The sequence below is a fragment of the Chionomys nivalis genome, chromosome 25, assembly GCF_950005125.1.
Source record: "Chionomys nivalis chromosome 25, mChiNiv1.1, whole genome shotgun sequence".
In the NCBI taxonomy this organism is placed as follows: domain Eukaryota; kingdom Metazoa; phylum Chordata; class Mammalia; order Rodentia; family Cricetidae; genus Chionomys; species Chionomys nivalis.
Genome location: NC_080110.1, coordinates 5,213,230 through 5,237,058, shown reverse-complemented (window position 1 = coordinate 5,237,058; position 23,829 = coordinate 5,213,230). Strand labels below are relative to the sequence as shown.

Genomic DNA, 23,829 nt, shown 5'->3' with positions numbered 1-23,829 from the left:
AAAAGATTATAACATCAGCATAGTCTGAAATAATGAAAGCCCATTCTGACTTGGTCAAAATTTTGATTCCTATCAAAAGAGAGAACCTAGTGTAATTAATGAGATTGGTGTTTTAAGTTTCCCCTTCCCGGGTCTTCCTCTGCATAGCTCATTTCGAAATCATTTCATGAGTCATCCATTCACGCTAAGGAAGTCTAAAGCTTTCTCCAGAGAGTGTGTGTTACTAAACCGCTCACCAGCCTTTCACGTTGCTCCAAACACAGGCACTGTGGAATGTAGCTCCCAGCAGACCTGCAGCCTAGCCTCGCTCAGTCTGCTCTGCACTGTGGCATGCTGTGCTGTGTGCCGTAGCATGACAGGTGCGCCGCTTGTGTGGTTTGGGTCATTTACTAGCTAATTTGTCTGTTATTTTTATTTTTGTTTTTTTTTGGTTTTTTGTTTGTTTTTGTTTTTTTGTGTTATTATTTTTAAATATGTTTATAGCTAGGTATTCATTTCAATGCGTGTCAGTGGGGGAAAAAAAGGTGGAAAAAGTATTACCATAGAGCAAAGCTTAAAAACAAAGCCATGGAGCATATTTTTCACTGCCTGTTTTTGTCCTGTGGGCTGCAGCTTCCTTACTTGCCAATTTCTTCACAATGCTTGTAGACTGCCAGCAGACAGACAGGCCTTTTGGAGGAACCATTTTTCCCAAGTAAATTCTGGCTCCAGTCTTGCCCTAGCTCTCTTATGTAGCATGTCTGCATTCTCTGCATCCCTGTGTCCTCAGCATTAGTGGTATAGCATATCTGCAATGCTGCATCTCTTCACGCTGCATCCCTGTGTCCTCAGCATTAGTGGTATAGCATGCCTGCATTTCTGCATCTCTGCGTCCCTGTGTCCTCAGCATTAGTGGTACAGTGTGTCCTTTTCACGCCTCTATAGAATTCCTGCCCCTTGAGTACCTGTGTCTTAACTAGCAGAAAAGTGATGCTGCCATAGCCGGCCCTGGCCGGTGTCATGGCATGTCAGCGTTGCAGCTACACTGTGACACGTGAGAACCCACTCAGCAGGCTGGTGGCTCTGAAGAGGTGTCTTAGTCACTGCTCTATTGCTGTGAAGCAACGCCATGACCAAGGCAGCTCTTGTAAAAGAAGGCATTGAGCTTGGGGCTGGTTTGCAGTTGCAGAGGGTCCGTCCACTATAGCAGGGAACATGGTGCCATACAGGCAGGCCCTGGAGCCGTAGCTGAAGGCTATATCATCGTCCTCATGATCCATGTGCAGACAGAAGCTCTGGGCTTGGCATGGGTTTTTGAAACCTCAAACCTACCCCAAGTGACCTAGTTCCTACAACAAGGCCACGCCTCCTAATCCTTTAATCCTTTCAAATAGTGCCACTCCCTGGTGACTAGGCGTTCAAATATAGGAGCCTATGGGGGTCATTCTTAGTCACACCCCCACAAGGAGTGAGCCACCTTGGTGTATGAAGAGGTGTGTGGCACAGGAAGGTGGGTTACCCCTAGAAATTTGCCAGTGCTGTTGCCTATAGCAGCAGTCTCTATAGGAGAGGGGAAACGTAGGAGAGAAAAGATCAACCATGTACGGCTTCAACCGGACATGGACTTATCCTGATCCAATAAGGAAGCTGTGGAGTAGAAAGTGAACAACAGGCCTGAGGCACTTTGAAGGCAAGGGCCCCCACGGCAGTCACTGGGTTAAGAGTGTGGAGGTGGTGGGTGCTACATCTTTTTTCAACCCTTCTGGGCAGTGCACCAGCAGCAACTGTTACCACTGGTACCGACACCAGATTTGCCAAATCCCCGTAGTATCCTGACAGCCCATGTAGCGGTCTTAACAACCGCATAACTCAGGGGTTTATCTGAACATAAGGAAAATAGGAGCAATGGAGATGGGCATTGATTCAGTTTTAATCTGCTAATTTTTTCCTCCTATATTTAGGATATACTATACTTTAGAATTAAGGACTCCATATGGCTTGTCTAATTTCTTTCAGAGCAAATTCTATCTTCCTGGGTTTATCATGGAGACTGACTCCAGTGCTTAGCTACAGAAGTTTGAATTTGCTACAAAATATTGAGAATAGTTAATTTTTCAGATCTTTTTATTTTATGTGTGTGAATGCTTTGTGTGCATGGATGGATGTCACCACATTTTTACCTGATGCTGTCCGAGGTCAGAAGAGGGCATCAGAACCCCTGGAACTGGAATTATAGTTGGTTATGAATCACCATATAGGTGCTAGGTATTGAGCCCTGGTCCTCTTTAAGAACAACACATATTTAAGACACTGAGCCATCTCTCCAACCGAGTAACTAGCTAAATTCTATGACTGTGTTGAAGTAACACTAGTCATTTTGACCTAGGGTTTCTGAGTGTTAGAAACATTTGGGGCTACATAATTCTTTGTCGTGGGTCTTACACATTGTAGGTGATTAGCAGCAACTGTGCTCTCTCCAACGCTGTGCTAGTAACACCTCTTCTAGGTCTCTGAGGATTCTTATTTGTCCCAGCAAGAACTGACAGGGCCAGAAAGGGTTGGTCTTGGCTAAGAATCACCAAGTTAAACACCTGATCCACTCTTTTGTGACTTGTTGTTGTGTCTATGAGGTATTGAAAGGAATTAAAAGTGGGTGAAGCCATTCTATGATACAAGAGGCCAACTGCTTTAATCAGAAGAAAAGAGCCCATTTATTTGGGGCAATGAATAAGTAAGTTAGCAATGGCCTCTTAAGCCAGGTAACTGAGATTTAGATCCGCTTGCCTCTGTACCACTTACTAAGTAAATAATCGGGTAAGATTTTTAACTTATGTCTCAATTTCTTCATTTTTTAGCTGGCATATAATTCCATGAAAGTCAAGTGACTTCTGAGTTCTACATTCTGTTCTTACTAGGAGAGTCTGGCACAAATTAAGCACCTAAGCACAGGCAATGATGTCATTAGTAAGAGGGGAGTGGCTTCACTCACTGCTCGACCGTTTGGCCGGATTTTTTAGGCATTCATCTTTATCCCCATCATTCCTTGGGAAGAGGGTCCCTAACCCGTGTCTAGGGAAAGTAGGAGATGCCGGGTCTCAGAAAATAAGAGACGCGTGTCAAGTGGTAGCTCTGCCAGGACCAGTTCACTTGCGGCTGCCCGCGTCACTGCCCAGAGACAGCATTGTTCTAGAGCTCCAGGCTGTTTCAGGAAAGTGGTAATGGGGCCATGGTTTTTCTTCCTCTCCTCCTCCAGCACTGATTTCCAGTTTAATTTCTGAGTCCAATTGAAAGCTCTAAGGACCTTAGCTGCTTGTGTTTATTTAGGAAGAAAGAGTCGAATCAAAACATTTCCTTTGCCAGGTCAAGATGACCAGAACAAAGTTACCTTGAACTGATTTCCTCAAAAGATGACCTTAAGTCAATCCATAATTTCACATGACTCATTTGTATTCTTTCAACACACCAAAAAAGCACAACTAAATGGAAAATAATATCCATTTTCCAAGTCACAGCAGAAGCTCCAAAACTGTATGATGAACCATTGTTAATTCCCACAAGAAGAAACAGAATCCAAACAATCCCCTCGGAGCTCTATCCTGGACTTCTGGGGGATAAAGCCCGTTTGGCATCGTTGTTATTGTGTAACACATGGGAGCATCATATTGCTGCATCCAGGAGGAACTGAAGTCTTTCTTTCATGGAATCATCTGGTTCCTCTTTTTCTTTCATTACTTCTAGATTAAACTGCCAAAAACTGTAAAAAAAAAAAAAAAAGTTTCCATACGAATACGAATTAACACCAATTATTTATGAACAGGGAGATTGAGAAGCTTCGAAGCAGCAGTCTGGAGAGCTGTCAGTCCATGGTCCATGGTCCTGTTTATCATTCTGACAAAAGTAGAGAACTGAAAGAGGAACTTCATTAGCAAGCGAAGCCTAGTAAATCTTAATTGCCAATGTGGTGACCTGGGGCAGGGTCAAGGCTTAACTCAAGGACAGTCAAGGGTGTCTGATGGCTGTGATTTTGGAACGGATCGTTCATTCACTTCTTCATTCACCAGATACGTCTTAGATGCCCACTATTAGTGCGGATAGTGTGATATGAAACAAGTCAGCATATCAGGTGCGGCGAAGCTATCGAGAAATGCCGCGCACCGTGGCCCCGTGTCTGTGCTTTGTGCGCTAGACCCCAGTTCGCGAGCTTCGGGCAACGGGCTGGAGGTTGAGAATACAGACAGACGCAGAGAGAGACCGACACACAGACCTTCAATCGCTGATACCAAACCCCAAAGAATGCTTTCTTTATTGTGTTCAGGGGCAGGTTATATAGAGATAGCCATGCCCCGGCCAAACCCACCAGAAACCACTCTCCTGCCATCAGGAACTCCTGAAGGTCTCGTGCTCAGAGCAGCTGTAGGCACTCAGATCAGGGGAAAACAAGTTTACAAGAGATTCAGGATCTGGGGTCTCACTGCTCCCAACAGAGAAACATACACAGATGTGAGGAACTGGCAATTCATTTGTGAGCTCAAGGAGAGGTTTATGATAACGGGGAGTTACATGCAGAGAGGCCGGAAATGCCCATTGGGAGGCGGCTAGTGAGAGCGTCCTGTTAATGTGTTTTCCTGACAAGTGAATGTGGGAAGAATCAATGGAGCTGAATGGGGGCGGTGGGTTTAGACCGAGAAGCTAACTGGATTTGGCCAGCATCTGGGAGATTGGGAGAAGTCTTGCGGGGCCCAGAGCAAGAGACAAATTAAGTTCGTGAGCAGTGTTGGAATGTGTGGAGAGGCCCCACCCGGGTGCCGTCCCTCCCTCCCCTGCCCTTGGCTGTAAGGCAGCTTAATTTCCAATACTTAAATTACCCCTTCACTTCTACCTGTCCAAGAACCCCAAGTTCTCCTCTAGTGCCTCTTATGGTTAAAATTATTTGAGAAATTTTGTCTTCCAATAAAGGAAGCATTTAGTGTAGAAACTGTGTCCCTGATCCAAGTCAGGGAGGCCAGCCACATCCAGCTCCTTCAGGCTGAAACAGCCACGGGGAGTCTAACAGCACTTCAGACCTGAGTGTCTGGCACACTGCAGACGAGTATCAGACACCTGTCAGAACTGCTCTGAGACCCACATTTGCCTTTACAACTGAATCCCATTGGGTGTAGAAAGATAGTTTTCCCTTTCTAGTGTCCAAATCCCCCCTGAGTGTCTTCACTGTAGACTCTAACTCGAACCAAGAAACCCACAGATAAAGAGATTCTTAGAGATAGGACCCGGGCTTCTCCCCAGCAAAGTCAAGAGGGCTCAGCTGGGGGTGGTAGGAGGCATGCCAAGATGGCAGCAAACAGCATAGAGAAGCCATAGCCCTCCTCCTAACAGAATTGACCGAGGAAATGTGTCCCTTCCTAAGGCTGTACCTGAGCCATCTCTGTAAAACCCAAATGTTCACATTGTGACATACGAATTCTAGCATCTCCCTTTGAGATGATTCAGGGGCCAACTCTTTCTGGGTCTCTGCCTGGATGCACTGGGTAAGTTGCGCACAGAGGGCTGCCTGATGTCCACACCCTTGTTCTGATGCCAACACTAGTTAATTGTCTCTGTTTAGAGCAGAGCTGATGTCCCTCAGCACAAACTTGGGAGCCAGCAGCAGTCAGAAGTCTGAATAAGGAAACATCTGGAATTTGCCACTCCTGGGGGAGGGGGGACAGGCAGGGGGGGACAGGCAGACAAACTGAAAGTTCTTTGCCCTATGGAATGAAAAGAAAGTTCCGTCCCCCTTTTGCCCCCTACAGCGTTAGAGCGTCCGTCCTTAGAAATGCACACTTCAAAGCTGTTGCATTTCAGACCCTCTGCCAGGCACTGGAGGCTCGAGTGAATAAATGCCCCAGTTATCTCCTGTTGCATAAAACAACTCCCAGATTTGTGGGTCAAGACAGCAGGCTTTTGTTTTGCTCTCAGATCCGCAGTTGAGCAGGGATGAACAGGGGTGGTTTCTCTAGGCTTCGCTGGACACCGCTGGGATCAGTCCCATTAGGTCCTAGAGTGGTCCCTGCCCAGGCACTGATGTCATCTGAGCTCTCAGCTGGGGCTGCACGAATTTTCTTTCCATCCGTGCTGCTTACAGTAGTCACGTGGTGGCTACATCCCAAGGTTGAAGGTCGTTTCGGCAGCCTATTGCCAGAGCAGTCTCTTTGATTGTCTTGGTTGAGGCAGACTTGAAAGGGAAAAGGAGAGACTCCATCCACCTCTTGGTGGAACCCAGGGAGGTTCCAGGTGAGTGGTATGGCAGGAGACCCCTGTTGGAAAGTGTAGCCTGCCCAGTTTGTTCCCAGAGCTTTAACTACAACAGAGAAACAAAGCATCATATCACCGTTTTTGTTTCTGTTTCTGTTTTCTGAAAACGCCAAGGGAATTAATTATACGGCTTACAGAAGCTAAATAAAATGGTCACGGGCCTTAAAGGAAGAAGAGACACCAACTACCTTGGGTTGGCTTTCCAGACAGGAAACACGCTAGACTTTGCGCGATTAGCTGGAGATTTAGTCCTCCTGGCTCAGGGCTGCATCTCTCTTCCTAGTGTCAGGAAGACCACACAGGTTTCCCACAGTCCCCGTATGGTCCCTTCATTCTTGACTATCACATCATTTATGCTCACTCAGTATTTCCCTGTGAATACAGTGCAGGTCAGTTAGACTTTTTCTTCCAAGTCTCAGCAGCAGGGCTAGCCAGATAGGAGTTTTCGGACACTCATTTCCCCTGAGTGTTCCCATGTAGGGAATTATCCCCTCAATTCTTTACAAATGAAAGCCCGCTCCACCACTACAATTTAAGTAGAAAGCCATCTCAACGGCTTTCTTTCAGGCTAAGAGTTTGACTAAGCCACCGTGCAGGAATCCTGACCTCGAAGGGTCTTCAGGGAGTATGATGTTTACTGCCCAGGGGAGTCCTTTGCTTCTCAGTTCCATTTTCCATTCTCATTTTTCCCCCAGATGTGTTGAAATTAAAAAGAGCTTCCTAGAAGGCCAGGACTGCAGCAGATGAAAGAAAGAAACCATGCTGCTCATGATTTCCCTGACCTTAGCAGGTCAGCTGGTAGGAAAGAAAATTACACGTGGTGAGACCTTGTGCCCATTAGTGTTTCCGAAACGCATTACGTTGCCCCTGGGGGCCCCTCCTCCTCCATCTGAAGGCTCCTGGGTCCAGCTAGGATATTATTTTGGATTGTACAGCAGTAAATCATTGGAGCGTGCATTCGAGGCTGCCTAGATGCAGTTTCCCAGACTCTAATCAGCGCCCGTGGGTCTTCAGAAATCTACTTCCTCACTCAGTTAGTTGTGGGCAGCACTATAGTTCTAAAAGGGTGTGAACTGCTGAGTCTTTCCTCTTCCCCCTGACTGCCCGAAGGTTTCTCCTGCTCCAAGTTCGCTGTGCAAACTCCATTTGAATGAAAAGCTCCCAGTCTTGATTCTGTCTGTCACACGGTGCTGTATTTGGTGTGCAAAGCGAGTGATCAGGTCGGTGCTGGATGCCAGTTTGTGGTTTGCTTTTTGCTTCCATCCACCTAAAGCCTCCATGCAACAAAGCAATCAATCGTGATTAGGAAACCAAGAGTTACAGCTAAACTCGGGAACACTGGGTGCTGGTACTTGGAACTGGAACCTGCTTTGTGTGAGCTTAAATATTCTAAGAGTCATTAGGAGGTAAACTGGATATGAGATTGCTCCCACTGGCTGATGATTCTGAATCGTTTTCAAGCATTACTTTGTTTCCCTGTTTCCTTAGCTGCTATTCCGTCGGTCATCATTGAGCCTCCTCGCATGTAAGCCCCTGAACTCTTGGGCTGCATTGTTGCTTTGGCTTATCTGCCTGGGAAAGCCTTGATGACATTTAATGAAGTGTTACCTTCTTTGCCTGTATCTGATGCTAAGATGTAGCTGCAAAAATATATCAGCTGCGTTAACGTTAAATCTTGACTCTGGCCTAGGCACCAAGAATGCTCAGGGCGCCTCATAGATGAACCCTTCCTCCTGCACAGCTAAATAACCTTATGGCTCACCACTTCCCTCTCTCCCTGTCCCCCTCCATCTTGCTTTTCCTTTCTTCCCTCCTTCCTTTGCTTCTTTTTCTCATCTCCTTGTTCATGTCAGCTATTTAATAGATGCACACTCTTGGCTTTATTGTAGTCACCGGATATATTAGGGAGTAGTAGCCTGCTCTGGTCCTCTGACCTCTTTAGTCTTCTTGCCTTATGTTCTGCATCCTTAGCTGAAATTCTTTTCATAGCTTCGTCTGTACTGTGATGAAAATGAACACACTCAGACAGGGGCTTCTGTAACCCCCCTTACTCCTCCTCTCCCCTCATCCTGCTGTATATGAACGTCTGCCCCTAGCTCCAGGACCCCCTTCTCATCCCACCTTCTCAAGGACTTTTCTCTTGCAATTGTGTCCTCTTTCTCCTGCATCTTCATGTCGGCTTCTCTATCCAGTCATTAGGAATGAACTCCTGATGGTTGTTATTAGGCATAAAAGCTCATAGCTGCATGATCTAATGGCCATTCCATTTCTCTCTACAGCATGCAGAAAAATGTCTGGAAACATTTGTTTAGTGTCCTGTGTTTATTTCATTGAACCCCTCAATATTCCTTAGAAGTTATGTAGGTACAGGTTATGTAGGGCCAGACTCTACGGGCCACCACTGTTGCCCCACTTTTCCTCCAACAGAGGCTTACCTCCTCCTCCTTGAGGTCTCAAGTGTGGATCACAGAGACAATACGTGCTCTTCCGTGTGTCTCCTCTCTTCTCTGCATCTTTCTTTACCTTCTCGGTTATCTTTCTCTTCTATTTAATATCTAAGTATAATGGTATCTTTGGACCCCTTCTTGGGCCTCTTTACCATATCTCTGTCTCTCTGTGACCTCACCCAACTCCATAGATGCATACAAAGTCTGTATTTGTCACTCAAGGTTTTGTTACCCCAAACTTCAGAAAGAAGTCACCTCTTGGGTTTTGGGGTGATTGAGTGGACCATGGGTGCTGCTTTTTGTTGTTGCCAGAGACCAGAGATGACGAAAACTTCATACAGACACCTTTCTGCAGCAGGGAAATATAAATTACAGAGGATTCTCCCAGGTTCTCCCAAAGCCCATTGCCTGAAACTCAACATCTATCTCAAGCCCATGTAGCCAGAAGGTTGTTTCCATGTGCACTGAAGAAAAAGAGAGCCAGATCCCAAGCACAATCCATGATTTCAAATCTATTCTATATTTCAGATTGATGTGTTATGACAGAATATTTATATAATCCTCCGTGAACTAGGTAAGCATAACTATATTCATTATACCAATGAGGAACTAATTAGTAATTAGACAGCTCTATAAAGAAAAATCATAGAAGCCCCCATTTCTTAACAGTGTTCTTATAGCTTTTAGGTTAAAAAAAAAATGATGCACGGTAAAATATACTACATGCTCTGCAGAATCCTGTGGTTTAGAACAATATCCAAGCAAGAGGTAGAAGCACAAGAGAGATGACCACTCCCACCTCCTTAGAAACTACTTCCATATTTAAACTGCTTCTTCAGAAATGGCAGATGCCAGTTTTCCTTTCCTTTCTGGGTCTGGATTGTTTCAGATCTCTTTGCTGTGGGACAATGATCTTGTACCCTGTAAAGATTTGTCACTTGTATTGGTTTAATAAAATGCTGATTGGCCAGTAACCAGGCAGGGAGTTTGGGCCGGGTAACCAGTCAGGAAGTATAGGTGGGGCGAAAAGAACAGGAAAATTCTGGGAAGAGGAAAGTTTTAGTCTGCAGTCGTCATCCAGATGCAGAAGAAGCAAAATGAGAATGCCTCAAAGGTAAAAGGTAACAAGCCATGTGGCTAACACAGACAAGAATTATGGATTACTTTAAGACGTAAGAGTTAATAAGAAGCCTGAGCTAATAGGCCAACCAGTTTATAATTAATGTAGACCTCTGTGTATTTCTTTGGGACTAAACGGCTGCAGGACCGGGTGGGACAGAAACCTTGGTCAATAGCTGTTCATCATTCCCATTCGCTGAGAACACAATAGCACATGAGTTATTGAATGGACCCTAGCTGTGAATGCTTATCAGTAGATTGATTATTTGTGATAACATAAAACATAAACATCATGATATAGTTTTCCCCAAATATGTGTGTGTGCACATGCACTATTTTCAAAATTAGGAGTATGCTTTTCATAAGCACCAAAACTAAATATGGATTAGCTGTCATTCAAGTTTGTGGTGAATGCTACCTGGTTGACAATTCTACCACTTCTAGTCAGTGACAGCCAGGGGGCATTTGCTACTATGGCATAACTCTGCAAGTCACACATTGGTTGTCTCCAATATCTGGTGCTCTGTTTTCTAGTTGGATGTGGAAGGTCATCAGGGTTGATGCAACGGCCATATTGTAGCCTATTTACCTAACTGAAGCACAGAGAACCTTTGATGAAAAAGCTAAAGCATTATCCATAGCTCCTCAGCACTGGAAATTTGCTGGTTGTCACCTGGAGGAGAGTGTATCTTAATTTACTATAAATTTAGTTACATTGGAACCTTTGTGATATAAAGAAAGTCAGTATGTTCTTAATGATAGTGATTTAATAAGATTATCAATAATGTGGAAAAACTACCAGGGATCTAGATCCCAAACTGTTTATAAATTAGTTTAACAATTGTTCTCAATAAGCACTTGCTTAAAAAACATTCTAGATACTGGCAATATTGCTTAGGCAAAGCTGTTCACTATAGTATCATTGACATAACCATGAAGCATCTCATTATAGCATTAATTTCCCAAAGTGTATATTGGTTTTATATCATTATAGAAGAGAGTATCTCAGCCCTAGAATCTTGAGACAGCATTGTTTATACTCCCATAGTTTGCAAAGGCCAGGCTTCTAGGTACAACTCAGGTACACCCCCTCATCAGAACCCCCATAATGATAGATATCCTAAGGATGTCAGTTAAATTGCATTCCTTTCTGGAGTTCAAGATCCTCTTATGTGGTCATTTAGTTCCTTTTAGTTGTTGGAATAATGCTTCATTTTCCTGGAGGCTGTCAGTGAGACACTTTTCTTAGCTCTCAAAGGCTGCTCACAATCTCTTGTCCTCCCAGGTCCCCTCACAACATGGAAGCACATTGTTTCAAGCCTGTAAGGGGCTCTTTCTTAAAGTCTGGACTCTGTTGTGAGGATTTATCTGACTAGTGCGGGGTAATTTGGAACAGTCTCCCTTCTGGCGAGCCCGTGGTCCAGAAATGGGCATCCTCGCTCCAGGAGTGGTGCTCCTTCTGCTCACAGTACCCATCCACACTCTAGGCTGCCGTTATTCGGGCTCAGCTGTCTTAGACATCTGCCTCTGTTGTAATACACGGCGGGGCTGCGTCCCCGGCACCCGGCCGCCCGCATGGCTTAGCTTATGCCCCGAAATAATTACACGGAAACTGTATTCTTTTAATCACTGCCTGGCCCATTAGTTCCAGTCTCTTATTGGCTAGCTCTTACATATTGATCTAACCCATTTCTAATATTTTGTGTAGTACCACGAGCTGGCTTACCAGGAAAGATCTTAACCTGCGTCTGTCTGGAGTGGGAGAATCATGGCGACTCCTGACTCGGCTTCTTTCTCCCAGCATTCTGTTCTGTCTACTCCGCCTACCTAATTTTTTGTCCTATTAAAGGGGCCAAGGCAGTTTTTTTATTACTTAACCAATGAAACAACAGATAGAAAGATGACCCACCTCCATCATTTCCCCTTTTTCTGTTTAAACAAAAAAGAAAGGCGTTCACTTTGACATAGTAAAATTACATATAACAGTTATCAAGCAAGAATTACAGTTACAATATTTATATCTATTTTATCTCTTATCATAACTAAGGAAAACTATAACTATAACTAACCATTTTTCAACTCCATCAAAGAATCCAGAAGGATATAATATTACCTAAGCAAACAAGAAATCCAAAACTCTAGAAATGACAGAGACATCTTGCTGGTCATCTTGCCTCCTCACCACTTCAGACCCCAAAACAAGGAATTTATCAGGCAAAGAACTAATACATGAGAGTGTTAGAAGCTTGGCAATTTGGAGATAGAAGGAAAGAAATTCCCTGTGGCTGGGTCTAGAAACATAAGAAAGTGTTACAGGATAAGAAGTGGCCAGAACAGGAATTGGCCACATTACTGATTTTCCAGAGAGACCCAGGAAACCATGATTACAATGCGTTTTTGTTTTTTAATCATTCAAGTCCAACTCGGTGAACCAATGAATTTTACGAGATTATATACAGGAGTATGAATGAGAGGTTATTTACAAGAGCAGAAATGACTCAAAACCCACCCCATATGGGTGAGAGTTTTGTAAAAGCTAGGAACCAGGAACACACTGTGTAGCCTACAGGCAGCTTAACAGTTTCTGGGGTCTACACCTGCAGGATTTGATGAAGGAGGCAGGGGCAGGAAGGTGCAATGCTTTCTGAAAGACATCTTTGATGCCAGTGACAGTTTAGGCAAGAATGGAATGAGAGAACTCGCCTATAAGGCTGCTGCAGTATTTAAGACAAAAGCAGGTTGATGGTGACGGGGAGGATGGTGGCAGCATCTGCAAAGCGACATAGATAGACTCATGGTAGTGAAAAGAAAAAGCCAGCAAGACTTGGTGGTTAAATGGCTGTGTTGTGGATTATTAATGGGTAAAGGATGATGGCTGAACTCGAACCACTGATTGGATCACTGTGATGTCAGGGAGAAGAATGGTTTCTTCAGAGACGTGGGTCGACTTATGTATCTTGAGTCAGACATGCCAGCAAGACAACCAAGAGCAGACATTATGTAAGCCTTGGCTAAGGTGATCTGGAACTTGGACAACTCTGGTCCAAAGATACCCATCTTGGAGATACCAGATAACACTGAATGCCATTGGGAAGAAGGGAGATCATCCATTGAGAACCAGGAAAATGAGACTAGAGCTAAATGGAGTCCTTGGGGAAATGACACTCAACAGTCTATGAAAGGCTATTTCCTATGATAGGCATTAGTGTCATTTTTAGGGAGTGAATGTTTTGGTCATTTAGAACCATACAGTGCCACCAAAGTTTCCTTCCCTTGGGGTACAATCTCTCTCTCTCTCTCTCTCTCTCTCTCTCTCTCTCTCTCTCTCTCTCTCTGTGTGTGTGTGTGTGTGTGTGTGTGCGTGTGCATACACAGTAGAAAGGAATTGCATCAGCCAGTTCCATCAGAACCAACCAAAAAGCCTCTTCAAACTACACCCAAACTCTGATATGCCTCTAAGGGAATCAATAAGAACAGACACGGAAACAGTCTCCTTAGAGACATACACCCCTCATTTTCGAGAGAAAACTGGCGCTCAGAAAAGAGCGAGTCATTTGCCCAGTGGCACACAGCTGGTTAGATAGCAGCCCCCTGGGAAGAACTGAAATAGCTTAGTGATTTCCCTCGCATCTTTAGCCCCCCCAGGAATGTATAGTCTTCCATCAGTTTCCCAGAGCGGCTTGCAGGGAGATGGAGAAACTCTAGCACCTGTCAGGAACCTCCCAGCATTCAGTTTAGTTTGTCCCGCCTAGCCTACTCTACCCTATCACAGGCCAAGGCAGATTCTTTATTCATTAACCAATAAAAGCAACACATAGACAGAAGGACTTCCCACACCATTTGGCTCCAGAATCTTAAGATTTTACTTTGTTCTCATAATATTGTCATGTAGTGTCCCTAAGGGGTCACAGAGTAGATGCACATGGCCGTGCCTGCTTGCCCATTCATGATCAATAAACTGAAACAGCAGGCATGTTTATTCCCAGGGCCTTTACCCTGTACCTTTTATTCTCTCATTACTGGGAATGCCTTTTCCCTGGATAATAAAACAGACTTCTTCTGTACTTCCTTTAGAACTCTGTTTAAAAGCATCCAGCGGCCTATCCACACCATTCTGTCTCAAAACAGCATTTCCTCCCCATCATTGCTATCCGTGTCCTCACCCACCCCCTAAGAGTACATCCACTATTAGAAATGATGTCTGTGTCCCTGTCTCTTGCTTTCTACTGACTATTCTCTCTCCTGGGTCATGTCAGAGTCACTAGCATGAAGTGGTTACTGATTGTTTTTCAGTATACTGAATGAGTGGATGTCAAAGTTGAACCATGAAGCCTTAAAGGGAAAGGTAACAGGAATTGTGGGCTTAGCTCTCAAGGTTTTGGTTTTTGTTTACATGTTTGTTTGTTTGTTTCTGGTGAAGCTTTGTAGACAAAGATTCCCAGAGCTTTCACAGATACTAACTTTCCTTTTGACCACCCTCCCAGGCTGCAAGTCCTCTTGATTCCTCAGGGAGGTAATGACAGTTAACAAATGACTACATATTCTATCAGAAACTCACCTGGATTGAGGCGAGATATGTGTTTCTATTAGTTCCCATTTACCAGTTAAAACACAGACACAGAGAAGTTCAATAGCTTAGGAGGAACACAGAGCTGGTAGGAGGTAGTGTGAATCATACATCTGGGAAGAGGTAGTGTGGATCACAGAGCTGGCAGGGGGTAGTGTAGATCACAGAGCTAGCAGGGGGTAGTGTAGATCACAGAGCTGGAAGGGAGAGTTTGGATACCTGGTGTCCAACCTCAGAATCTACATTCCCATTCGCAACTTAAACTCCAAATCCCATCTTATCCTGACTGTACTTACTTTGTGTCTCGGGTCCAGGCTTCTCCCAGAAGCTCCAGATGCGTTTATCAAATGCTCTGTAGTGCATCTTCTCATGGGCATCTTTAGATGAGCATTCCCAGACTGTCGGAGTCCACAATCTACCCATGTACCCACATTCCTTACTTCTGTATCTCCGATCACCCTAATTTTTTTCTTTTTAAATAATGTCAGGAGTCATAAAAAGTGATGATATGTGGATACACGCGCGCGCGCGCACACACACACACACACATACACACTTCATGAGACAGATCACTTGTGTTAGATTATGGTATATGGCTACATTTATTTACTTTCTCCTCCTATTTCTCTATTTAACATTTATGAAATTCTTACATCCCAAGGCAAGGACTGTGGCTTGCATACTTTTTTTATTCAAGGAATCTAGTACTTAAAAGATATTAAATATATTCCTGTTAAATGAAGGAAAGAAATGAGTATTTTATCTATTTCTCTTACAGGTAGTTCCTATGCTACGAGACAGTTTCTCCAGTTCTTTGCCTAAGCGTATGTTTCCAAAGGCCGCCAACCCATCATTTTTCTTCTCACCCAGGCTCTACCCTAAGGAATGTTGATTGCAGTATTTTAATGTCATAGCCCATTGCCACTTCTGTTCATTCTGACACTTGTATGCTTGGATTTTTGTGGCAGGGGACACTTAATAACAAGGCAAGATCTGTTTGAAATGGCAGCGTAATCATTCAGCAGTAGACAAAAGGGTGATGTATGAGCTGGGTAATTACCAGTCATCTGTTACACATCTATTAGTCAAGGATGGAGCTCAGAAAGTGTTCTGTATAGGTCAGCCTTATGAGTTACGGCTTAACGAGTTGAACACAAGTAATAAACCATATACACCAAATTTTCCCCATGATCATGTGAAAAGGATACACTTAGACACACACAAAAGCACACAGTACCCACGAACATTATTATATCGTTATTCATGGGAATTGGTCAACATTTTTCTCAAGAGAATCAAAATGAATGTGACAGCTCCCAGTCCAATGCTGGCTCATGGGTAGTACGTTTCCTTTACGGCTCTCATGAGTGTCCTTGTGTTCTGTTGCTTTGACTTCTAAAGTAGGATGATCTTTCAAGATTATCCTACATAAGCTGATGGAAGGACACTTCAGAGACCGTGCACCTTAAGAAGCCACTAGATAAAGTTCACAAAGGCACCTAGAGCTGTGGGCACGGGATCAGCTGCACCTGGGACAGACATTCTGCTTGGTCGTGAATCAGCTGATCTGCCTCTCTCTCCCCTGAGTGGGGATAAGATGACGGAGCACGTGACAGTGCTTTGTCAGCATCAAGCACTGTGAATAAAGTTATTTAAATATCAAGGAAAATAAGTAAACACAAGCTATAGTTTCCTGGAAAAACATCATGGGCTTACCACACTGGAATTTCAGTGAGCAAAGCAAATAAATCTTCAAGTGCTGGCCCTTCTCCTTTGGGGATTTCAGCATTGCACTGAGAAGGTCCTCAGAATGCTGTCATTCACATGGTGTCCAACCGTCTATAATTCTAATTCCAGGAGATCCCATCCCTTTCCTGGGCTCTTCAGGCACCACACACACATGCTACACAGACATACAGAGAAGCAAAGCATCCGCGTAAGAATAAAAATGTAATTCCCTGGAGTGAGAGAACATAAAGCTGAGCTTCTGTTTTTATCAACTGCCCCAAAATTCAAGTTGACATTCTTTTTAAGTTTTCTTTACTTTTGAGAACTTCGTATGCATATGAAATATGATCATAGTCACATACTGTTCCCCTTCTAGTTCCCCTATATCCTACCCAATGTGCCCCTCCACACTTCAGGTCTTTCTTTGTTTTGAGGGTTTAGTCCAGGCTGTCTTGAAACTCACTCTGTAGTTCAGGCTAGGCTTGAACTCAGAGATTCACTGTGTCTGACTCCCAAGTGCTGGGATTAAAGGCGTGCCCCACCACTGGCTTAATCTCATCTAGATCTCATGCAAGTGTCTACAGCTAGTATGAGTTCTTGATGGCGATGGCCTTGTCGTGTTCAGAAGACAGCATCTCACAATGTATCTCCCTATCCTGTGGCTCTTAACAGTCGTTCTTCCTCCTCTTTCCCTGGCTTCCCCACACCTTGGTGGTGTTGGGTTCATATAGATGTCCCAGGTAGGGCTGAGCACCCAGTAATCGCCTCCTTAGCACTTTGACTAGTTATCTCTGTTGACTGCTCTCCACTGCGAAAAGGATCTTCTCTGACCACAGCTGAGGGCAGCGTGAGTCTACACATATACATGTAAACATTGAGAAGACAATTTGACAGTGTGGCCATTTAACAAAGTAATCATACCAAGTCCTACTCTAGGACCTATGACCTCCCCAGCTATGAGTTTTGGAGCAGGATTACAGTATCAGACATGAAATTCTTTCCTGTGGAGAGTGTCAAATTCAATCGAAATCAGTTAGTTATCCCATAACAGTCATGCCTGTTGCACCAGCAGCTACATCGTGCCTACAGGTCAGTATTGTAGCATGGTTCATGACTGGATAAGACAACTGATGTATTTTCTCTCCCTGCAGCCTGAATAGCCCCTTTTAGTACTATGGACATCTTCTGATCAGTTTGAAATTGATGTTTCTGTCTCCTGTAGCCAAAGAGTGTATTGTTTTTAGTATAGTATAGTATTGTGTCCTTATGGTGGGTAACCACGGGCAATGGCAATAACAGTGTTGTTTTGGAGACCTCTCGGGCCTCCCTGGCCAATATCTACTAGGGAGGCATCCCCATGCCTTGTACTGTGACTTTCACTTAATAACCCAAACCTTCTGGGAGTGACATAGTTCACCCATGCAGGTCAATTCTGCTCAAACTCTTTCTTTTAAGGTGCATTTTGAAATTAGCTTGTTAACTAGTGGGTTTCGATAGGCTTTTTCATACATCCTTGCTTTTGATTAAGCTATTCATTACCTTCTATTTTCCCTCCTTACCTCGTCCCTTCTTAATCTACTAAACCCCAGTATTCCTTCCCCCTACTTAACTCTTTTTAAATTGGGTTATAGGATAGTAGAATTCCATATTTTTATGCTCCCTTCATTTTGGTTAGGTCTCCACCTTGCTCCCTTGATCGCCTGCTGCCCCACAGTCCACTCCCCTCCCTGCTTAGGCAGCCCTGTCCTCAGCAACCCACACTCCCTTCCTTTCCGTGTCTGTTATTATTGATTCTCTTAGAGACATATCAGAGTTAAGGAATCTGTGGAAGGGTGGGAAAGGAATTCAGGATTCAAGGAGCTCTTACTTATCAGCACCAGGAGTTGGGCAGATGAGGGGAGTTTGGGCACAATGGTCAGGGCCTGGGCAGAGTATAGGAACTTAACTGTCAGCGAGGGGTGGGAGGACCTGGTAAATTTAACATTCTTGAATTATTAAGAAAAACCAGTGTAAGTGGCATACAACATGCACAGAAAGTGACCACCTTGCAAGTTTAGACTTTTTGGCTTCTGTATTTCCTCTACTTCTCCCTGTTACTCTCCTCTCCCTCTGGAAGCAAAGCCTAAAGAAAGAGTTTGCAGTTGGTCATTCACATCCTTCTTAACCATAGGCCAAGACCAAAATCTGTAGGGCGTCTATCTAGGTGTGAAGCTCTAGCTGACTTCCCTGTCCAAGCAACTTGTCGGTTTAAAAGCCCCCAAAGACACAATGCAGGCCTTGGAAAAGACTGCCTGGCACCAGCCCAGCTTCTGATCTCTTTTCTTATTGGTGCCTCTATCTTCATACTCCTTCAACAACCTTTGTTTCCATCTTGTTGACTGGGAGTGTTTCTTCTTGTCTTTACTCTTTTGAGGAGGGGTATGAGTGTGTAACCTATGTGTGTGTTTGGCTGTCTGCATATGTGTGGGTTCACGGGTGTGGGCATGTGCAGAAACTAATGACTGCCACCGGGTATCGTCTTTGACACCTTTCCATATCATCTGCTCAGGCAGGGTCTCTTGCTGAGCCTAGACCTCACAGACTCACCCCTGCCTCCACAGTGCTGGGATTACCGCAGGGTCATTCCAACCTGCCTTCTATGTGGGTTCTGTGGGCATGGACTCCCGTCCTCATGCTTCTATGGTAAGAGCGTTATCCACAGAACCATCTCCTAAATTTCCATCTCTCCTTTCAATAAATCTCTCCCTTAGAATTTTTCTCCACCAAGACGCGACAGCAATCTCTGAGCACTAAAATCAAGATGGCTTCCCTACGTTCTAAGGGTGGGATTCCACAGCCTAGGAGTGCCGTAGATGCTCTTCTGCGCACTCTCGCAACCTGTTACGTCACTCTTCTACGTCACACACCTTAGCCACTCATTTCTCAGCCCGCGACCTTGGCACGCATCCCGCGCTATCTTCCCCGCCTATCCCTGTGTCTCCTTCAGGTCTCAGCTCAGGTGACCTCCACAAAGAGGCCTTTTCTGATCTCTTATCTCAAGTAGCGTGTGCCTTCTCCACACAGTGCTTTCCCAGCATCCCGTCTTCATGCTTCTCACCTCTGCCTGAATTTATCCCTCTCTTTTAACCTGTTTTGGCACCTGTCCCTTTAAATATTTATGGAGAATGTAAACATTTTCTTCTTTTCTTCACAGCCAGATCCCCAGTGCTTGAAACAGGGACATACTGGCTAAATGAATATATGCACACTTCAAGGGACTGGCTTATTGCCGAAGAATGCCCCAAATTATAAACTCCAAGTTCTTACATTCCGGGTTCCAGCTGCGTCTAAACCGGGGGAGATTTGGATATACTTTCCAATCTATCTTCTTTTTTTCTCTTTCAGTCCTCTCTAGTAAACAGTGATGTCATCTTTGTGAAACTGCATGCCCCCTGGGAAGTCCTGGGAAGATACGCGGAGCAGATGAACGTAAGGATGCCTTTCAGGTAGGTGGGACTGTGTTTCCCCACCGCTCGCCTTTCTCTGCTGCTCTGCTGTGAACCTAATGATGTTGTTTCTTGGAACAAATAAAATCATAGTACAGGCTGGAGAAGTCATTAAGGCAGGAAATTTTCCTGATGTTCAGAAAATGCAAATAAATCTTCGTGCCCACAGTGACTCCTTCCTGTTATCAAGTGGCATTTCCAAGTAGCATTTGCATTTTGAGAGTGTCGTTTCTAGAATTTCTGTGTATTGCTGCTTTGAAAAGCTAGACACCAGATACCATGGTCCTTGCTGAATAGTACCTTCCAGGAAAGAAAAATCAGTTGTTTCAAGAAATAAGTTTAAGAAATTTCATAAAATACGATCTTTAAAAATAACTTGTTTTTAAAATGAAGAAGTCAGAAATTCTATATACGTACAAATAATTGATAATTGTTCAAAGGTAAATAAAGATACTTCGTATGGATTACTAGGTTATTTAAAAGGATAAATTCGCCTTTGACTCACGGTGTCTGCTCTTAATTCATTATAGGTTAAGGAAATGTGATTTTCATTTGTTGGATTAAAAACAAAATGAGACAGTAAACCCGAGATTCCAGGTGCAAAGATGTGTGTGTGGAAAGTGGGGTGCAGGGTGGGGGATCGTCAATAGAATCTGCTAAAAGAAAAGGGATTTAGTGCTGAGGACAGTTCAAAAGTGACTTGTGTTAAGGATTTGGGGTTTTCTTCTTGCCAGGAAGACCAAGATAGAGGACAAGAATTTGGCAAGATGACATCAGGTCTACAAAATGCCTCTTAGTGGGCTGTTAAAACATCAGTCTGCTAAACTCTGAAGAGGAAGAGAGGGAGAGAGAGAGAGAGAGAGAGAGAGAGAGAGAGAGAGAGAGAGAGAGAGATTTACAGGTTTACAGATTTACAGGAGGCCAATTTCCAACCATAAGCTTATAATATGTCTCTCAGAACATTTATTTTCTTTGTTTATTGGTCTTTATGGCCTAATATCAAGTCAAAATATAGGCTGGGTTTTCCAGCATCTGCGTTCCTGGAGGCAAAATTCTCCAAATAGATAAGCACAGTTCTGAACTCATGATTTATTTCTGCATTTAAAATGTTGAAGGAAATCTGAGAAGTCAAGGGCACACACACACATGCACAGGCGCAGACACATACACACACGCACATGCAAATACACAATAAGAGAAAAAGAAAAACAATTGTTTGTGGTAAGAGATGCGATGCTAAAATAATTAAATCCTGTGACTTGACGGCATAATAACCATGCACTATGAACCAGTACCATATTATGCTTAAGAACAAAAGGGAAAGAAAGCACTCTAAACTACATTTAGATAAACACTAATATCCCTTCCCTGGGCTAAAACTTCTAGCAAGAACGCAGCTCTCCAATGAAGAACCCAAGGAGACCGAAGGCTGAGTGGTGGCCTACAAATCCAAACCTCTTAGTACTTGGGAGGGTTTCCCATCTGAAGGAGCTGACCTCACGTGATAGAAATGGACTGCTTGTCCATCTCGCATGCATGAGTAGTTTCCTTATGCAGCACCGAGACGATGATGAAAGCAGTGAACTAAAAGTGAACTTGAGCGGTAGTCTACTCTCGGAGGTGGAAATTCCTGCAGGGAGACAGTTGGAAGAGAAAATGCTGTTATACGTGACAGTAATTGGCCTCACTGATGTTGATTTGATTTTACCTGGGCCTAGCATCACCTCTTAGAACCTGATGGATGCAAGCCCTCGTGAGCACGTACTGTCCTAGGTTTGATGTGTGGCTCTCACCTGAGGCGCACGTGTTTCCAAAGACAGAATTCTCCCACTGTACCGTTTTAGGAACGAGTACAGATGTCAGTTTAGCTGAGCTCACGTTCTCCAGAGAATCTGACATGATTTGATACCTTCAGTAGACAGTGATTCTAAGTCTCAGGCTTAGTTTCCTGTTTAACGCTGCAATTATTAAAAAGAAATGTAAGAAGAGCCTTTGTGGGAAATCTCTAATGAACTGGCTTCTTAGGTACCTCTGTGTCCATAAATTTGTAGTTTAAAAATAATAGGCTGTTTTTTGAGCATTTTTAGGTTTAAAAGAAAATTGGACCTATGGCACAGAGTATTCCACATACCCACCTTCTACAGTTTTCTTACCAACATCTCATGCTTGCGTGGGTGTGTGTATAGCCATTGATGGGTCAATAGCAGCATATTTTTAACTAAAGTCTAAAGCATGTGACCCACTCATCTACAGGCTTATAAGTATGTGTCATCATGTAGAATCATATAAAAACATATATAGAATCATGCAGAATATGATATCCTAAATTTTTTTTTTGGTTTTTTTTTTTTTTTTTTTTTTTTTGGTTTTTCGAGACAGGGTTTCTCTGTGGCTTTGGAGCCTGTCCTGGAACTAGCTCTGTAGACCAGGCTGGTCTCGAACTCACAGAGATCCACCTGCCTCTGCCTCCCGAGTGCTGGGATTAAAGGCGTGCGCCACCATCGCCTGGCTAAGAAAATGTTTTACCTATCCGCTCTTTCTGCCTGGCCCAGACTTTGTGTCCGCTGCAACTGTTGGCCAAATGTGGCAGCTCTTATTTGACATGTAAAATCCCTTTTTTGCAAAAGCAGAGTAGCCCATGTCCATGCAGAATACACATGAACCGCCTCAATCTCATAACTGGTCCCTTGGCAGACACCAGAACTATGGGAAGAAATTGGGTTTGAGGAGCTGTCCAGTGAGCATGCTCTCTCCTCAAATTACACCCAGAGGTCTCATTTAAATCTTTAAACAAATTAACTAAAGTGAAGCAACATAGCATATCTCTGTTGTGTCCTGTTCTTGTTTTTTTTTTTTTGTTGTTGTTGTTGTTTGTTTTCTAGGGTTTTGTGTTTGTGCCTGTTTAGTTTACCTGTTGGCAGTCAGGTGGTTATGCCCTCGTGGGTATTTATAGCGGGCTACTGATGCTACGATCTTGCAGTAGATGTGAAATACATGCTTTTGTACTTCTATCAAGATTATGATAAAAGTGTTGAGAAAACATAAATGGCTATGTAAATATCGCCCTAATATAATATCATGTCTGTTAAATTATGTATGTTGCCCCTAGTCCTCTGAATTTCCCGGGATGAGAGTAGACCGCCCCCCCCCCCCCCGAACCAGTGCGAGACACTAATCTCCCCAGGGCATCACGCTACTGTGCGTGTGCTGTGGGCCAGATGCAGCCCTGAGACAATTATAATAATGAGAGGAAGAAGCAGTGATGGAAACCGTTCCATAGGGTGTCACGGCTCCAAGTACATGCCCTGTGTCCCGACTACACTTCCCCCTGTTAATCTCTCTCTAGTTTTTTCTTCTTCACCTCTTACAGGCTTCTATCTCCAATCTCCTTTCCTTCCTTGCTAGTTCAAACTGTAACTGACGATGGGTTTTCTTCTCGACTGGCTTCATTTTTGCTGTTCTTCCAGGAGAAAAATCTATTACCTGCCCCGCCGGTACAAGTTCATGAGCAGGTTAGTAGCACGCTCTGTCCCCGTGGTGTTGGCTGCTGACGACTGCATGCTAGCAATGACAAGGAGCAACAAGCCCAGGAAGGCGGGAGATGGTAGTCACGTTATCACATTAGCCTAGAAAAACCTTGCAAATGTCCTCGCCCCTTCACCCGCACACCTGGGAGCGGCTCACCAGCACCTGCAGGTGTGTTGAGGTTGTTTCTCATTTAGCCTGACCTGTAAAATCCATTGCCCCCAATCCCAGCCAATCAGAGAAATTTTAGCCTGGACGTTGCTGATTTCCACATACGTTTCTCCCTCCGCTGTTTGTAATTTGAGAGCTGCAAGTGCAAGTGGTCCCCCTGTAGAAGAAACTGGTGGCTACTCCTGCATCACGAGAGAGTCCTTGGTATTTGTGATGTCTGGTTGGTACAATATTAAGATGGTACTGGAGAGCTCTTATGGCACTCAGCATAGGAAATAAAAGAAAAGCCCCGTAGAATGAACGCAGTTCTTACTGCAGTTTGTATCCTTCCAAAGCTTGTTTTCCTTGTTATTCTATCAGAAGCCAAGGGAAAGGGGGAAACATCAGTGATATCCTTCACTTGGCTTCATTTTGTGACCATTGGAGCTTCTACCTTCAAAACCTTAATTGCTCTTCTATGCCTACTCCCCCTTACCTGAACTGATGACTTAAATGGGGATCCCTTGGGTGGCTCTAA

At 44.1% G+C, this 23,829-nt stretch overlaps 1 protein-coding gene across 8 annotated transcripts in view; it reads left to right on the top strand.

Moving 5' to 3' along the window:
* Ano4 (anoctamin 4) overlaps positions 1-23,829 on the top strand; it is a 308,453-nt gene that overhangs the window by 183,673 nt on the left and 100,951 nt on the right. For 6 of the 8 annotated variants that reach the window (XM_057757919.1, XM_057757924.1, XM_057757922.1 and 3 more), the window contains 2 exons: positions 19,516-19,616; positions 23,084-23,128. In XM_057757919.1, coding sequence (XP_057613902.1) covers positions 19,516-19,616; positions 23,084-23,128 — 146 coding nt within the window. Of the gene's footprint in view, positions 1-19,515; positions 19,617-23,021; positions 23,129-23,829 lie in introns of those variants that run through there. The other 2 variants (XM_057757925.1, XM_057757923.1) reach the window with 2 other exon arrangements.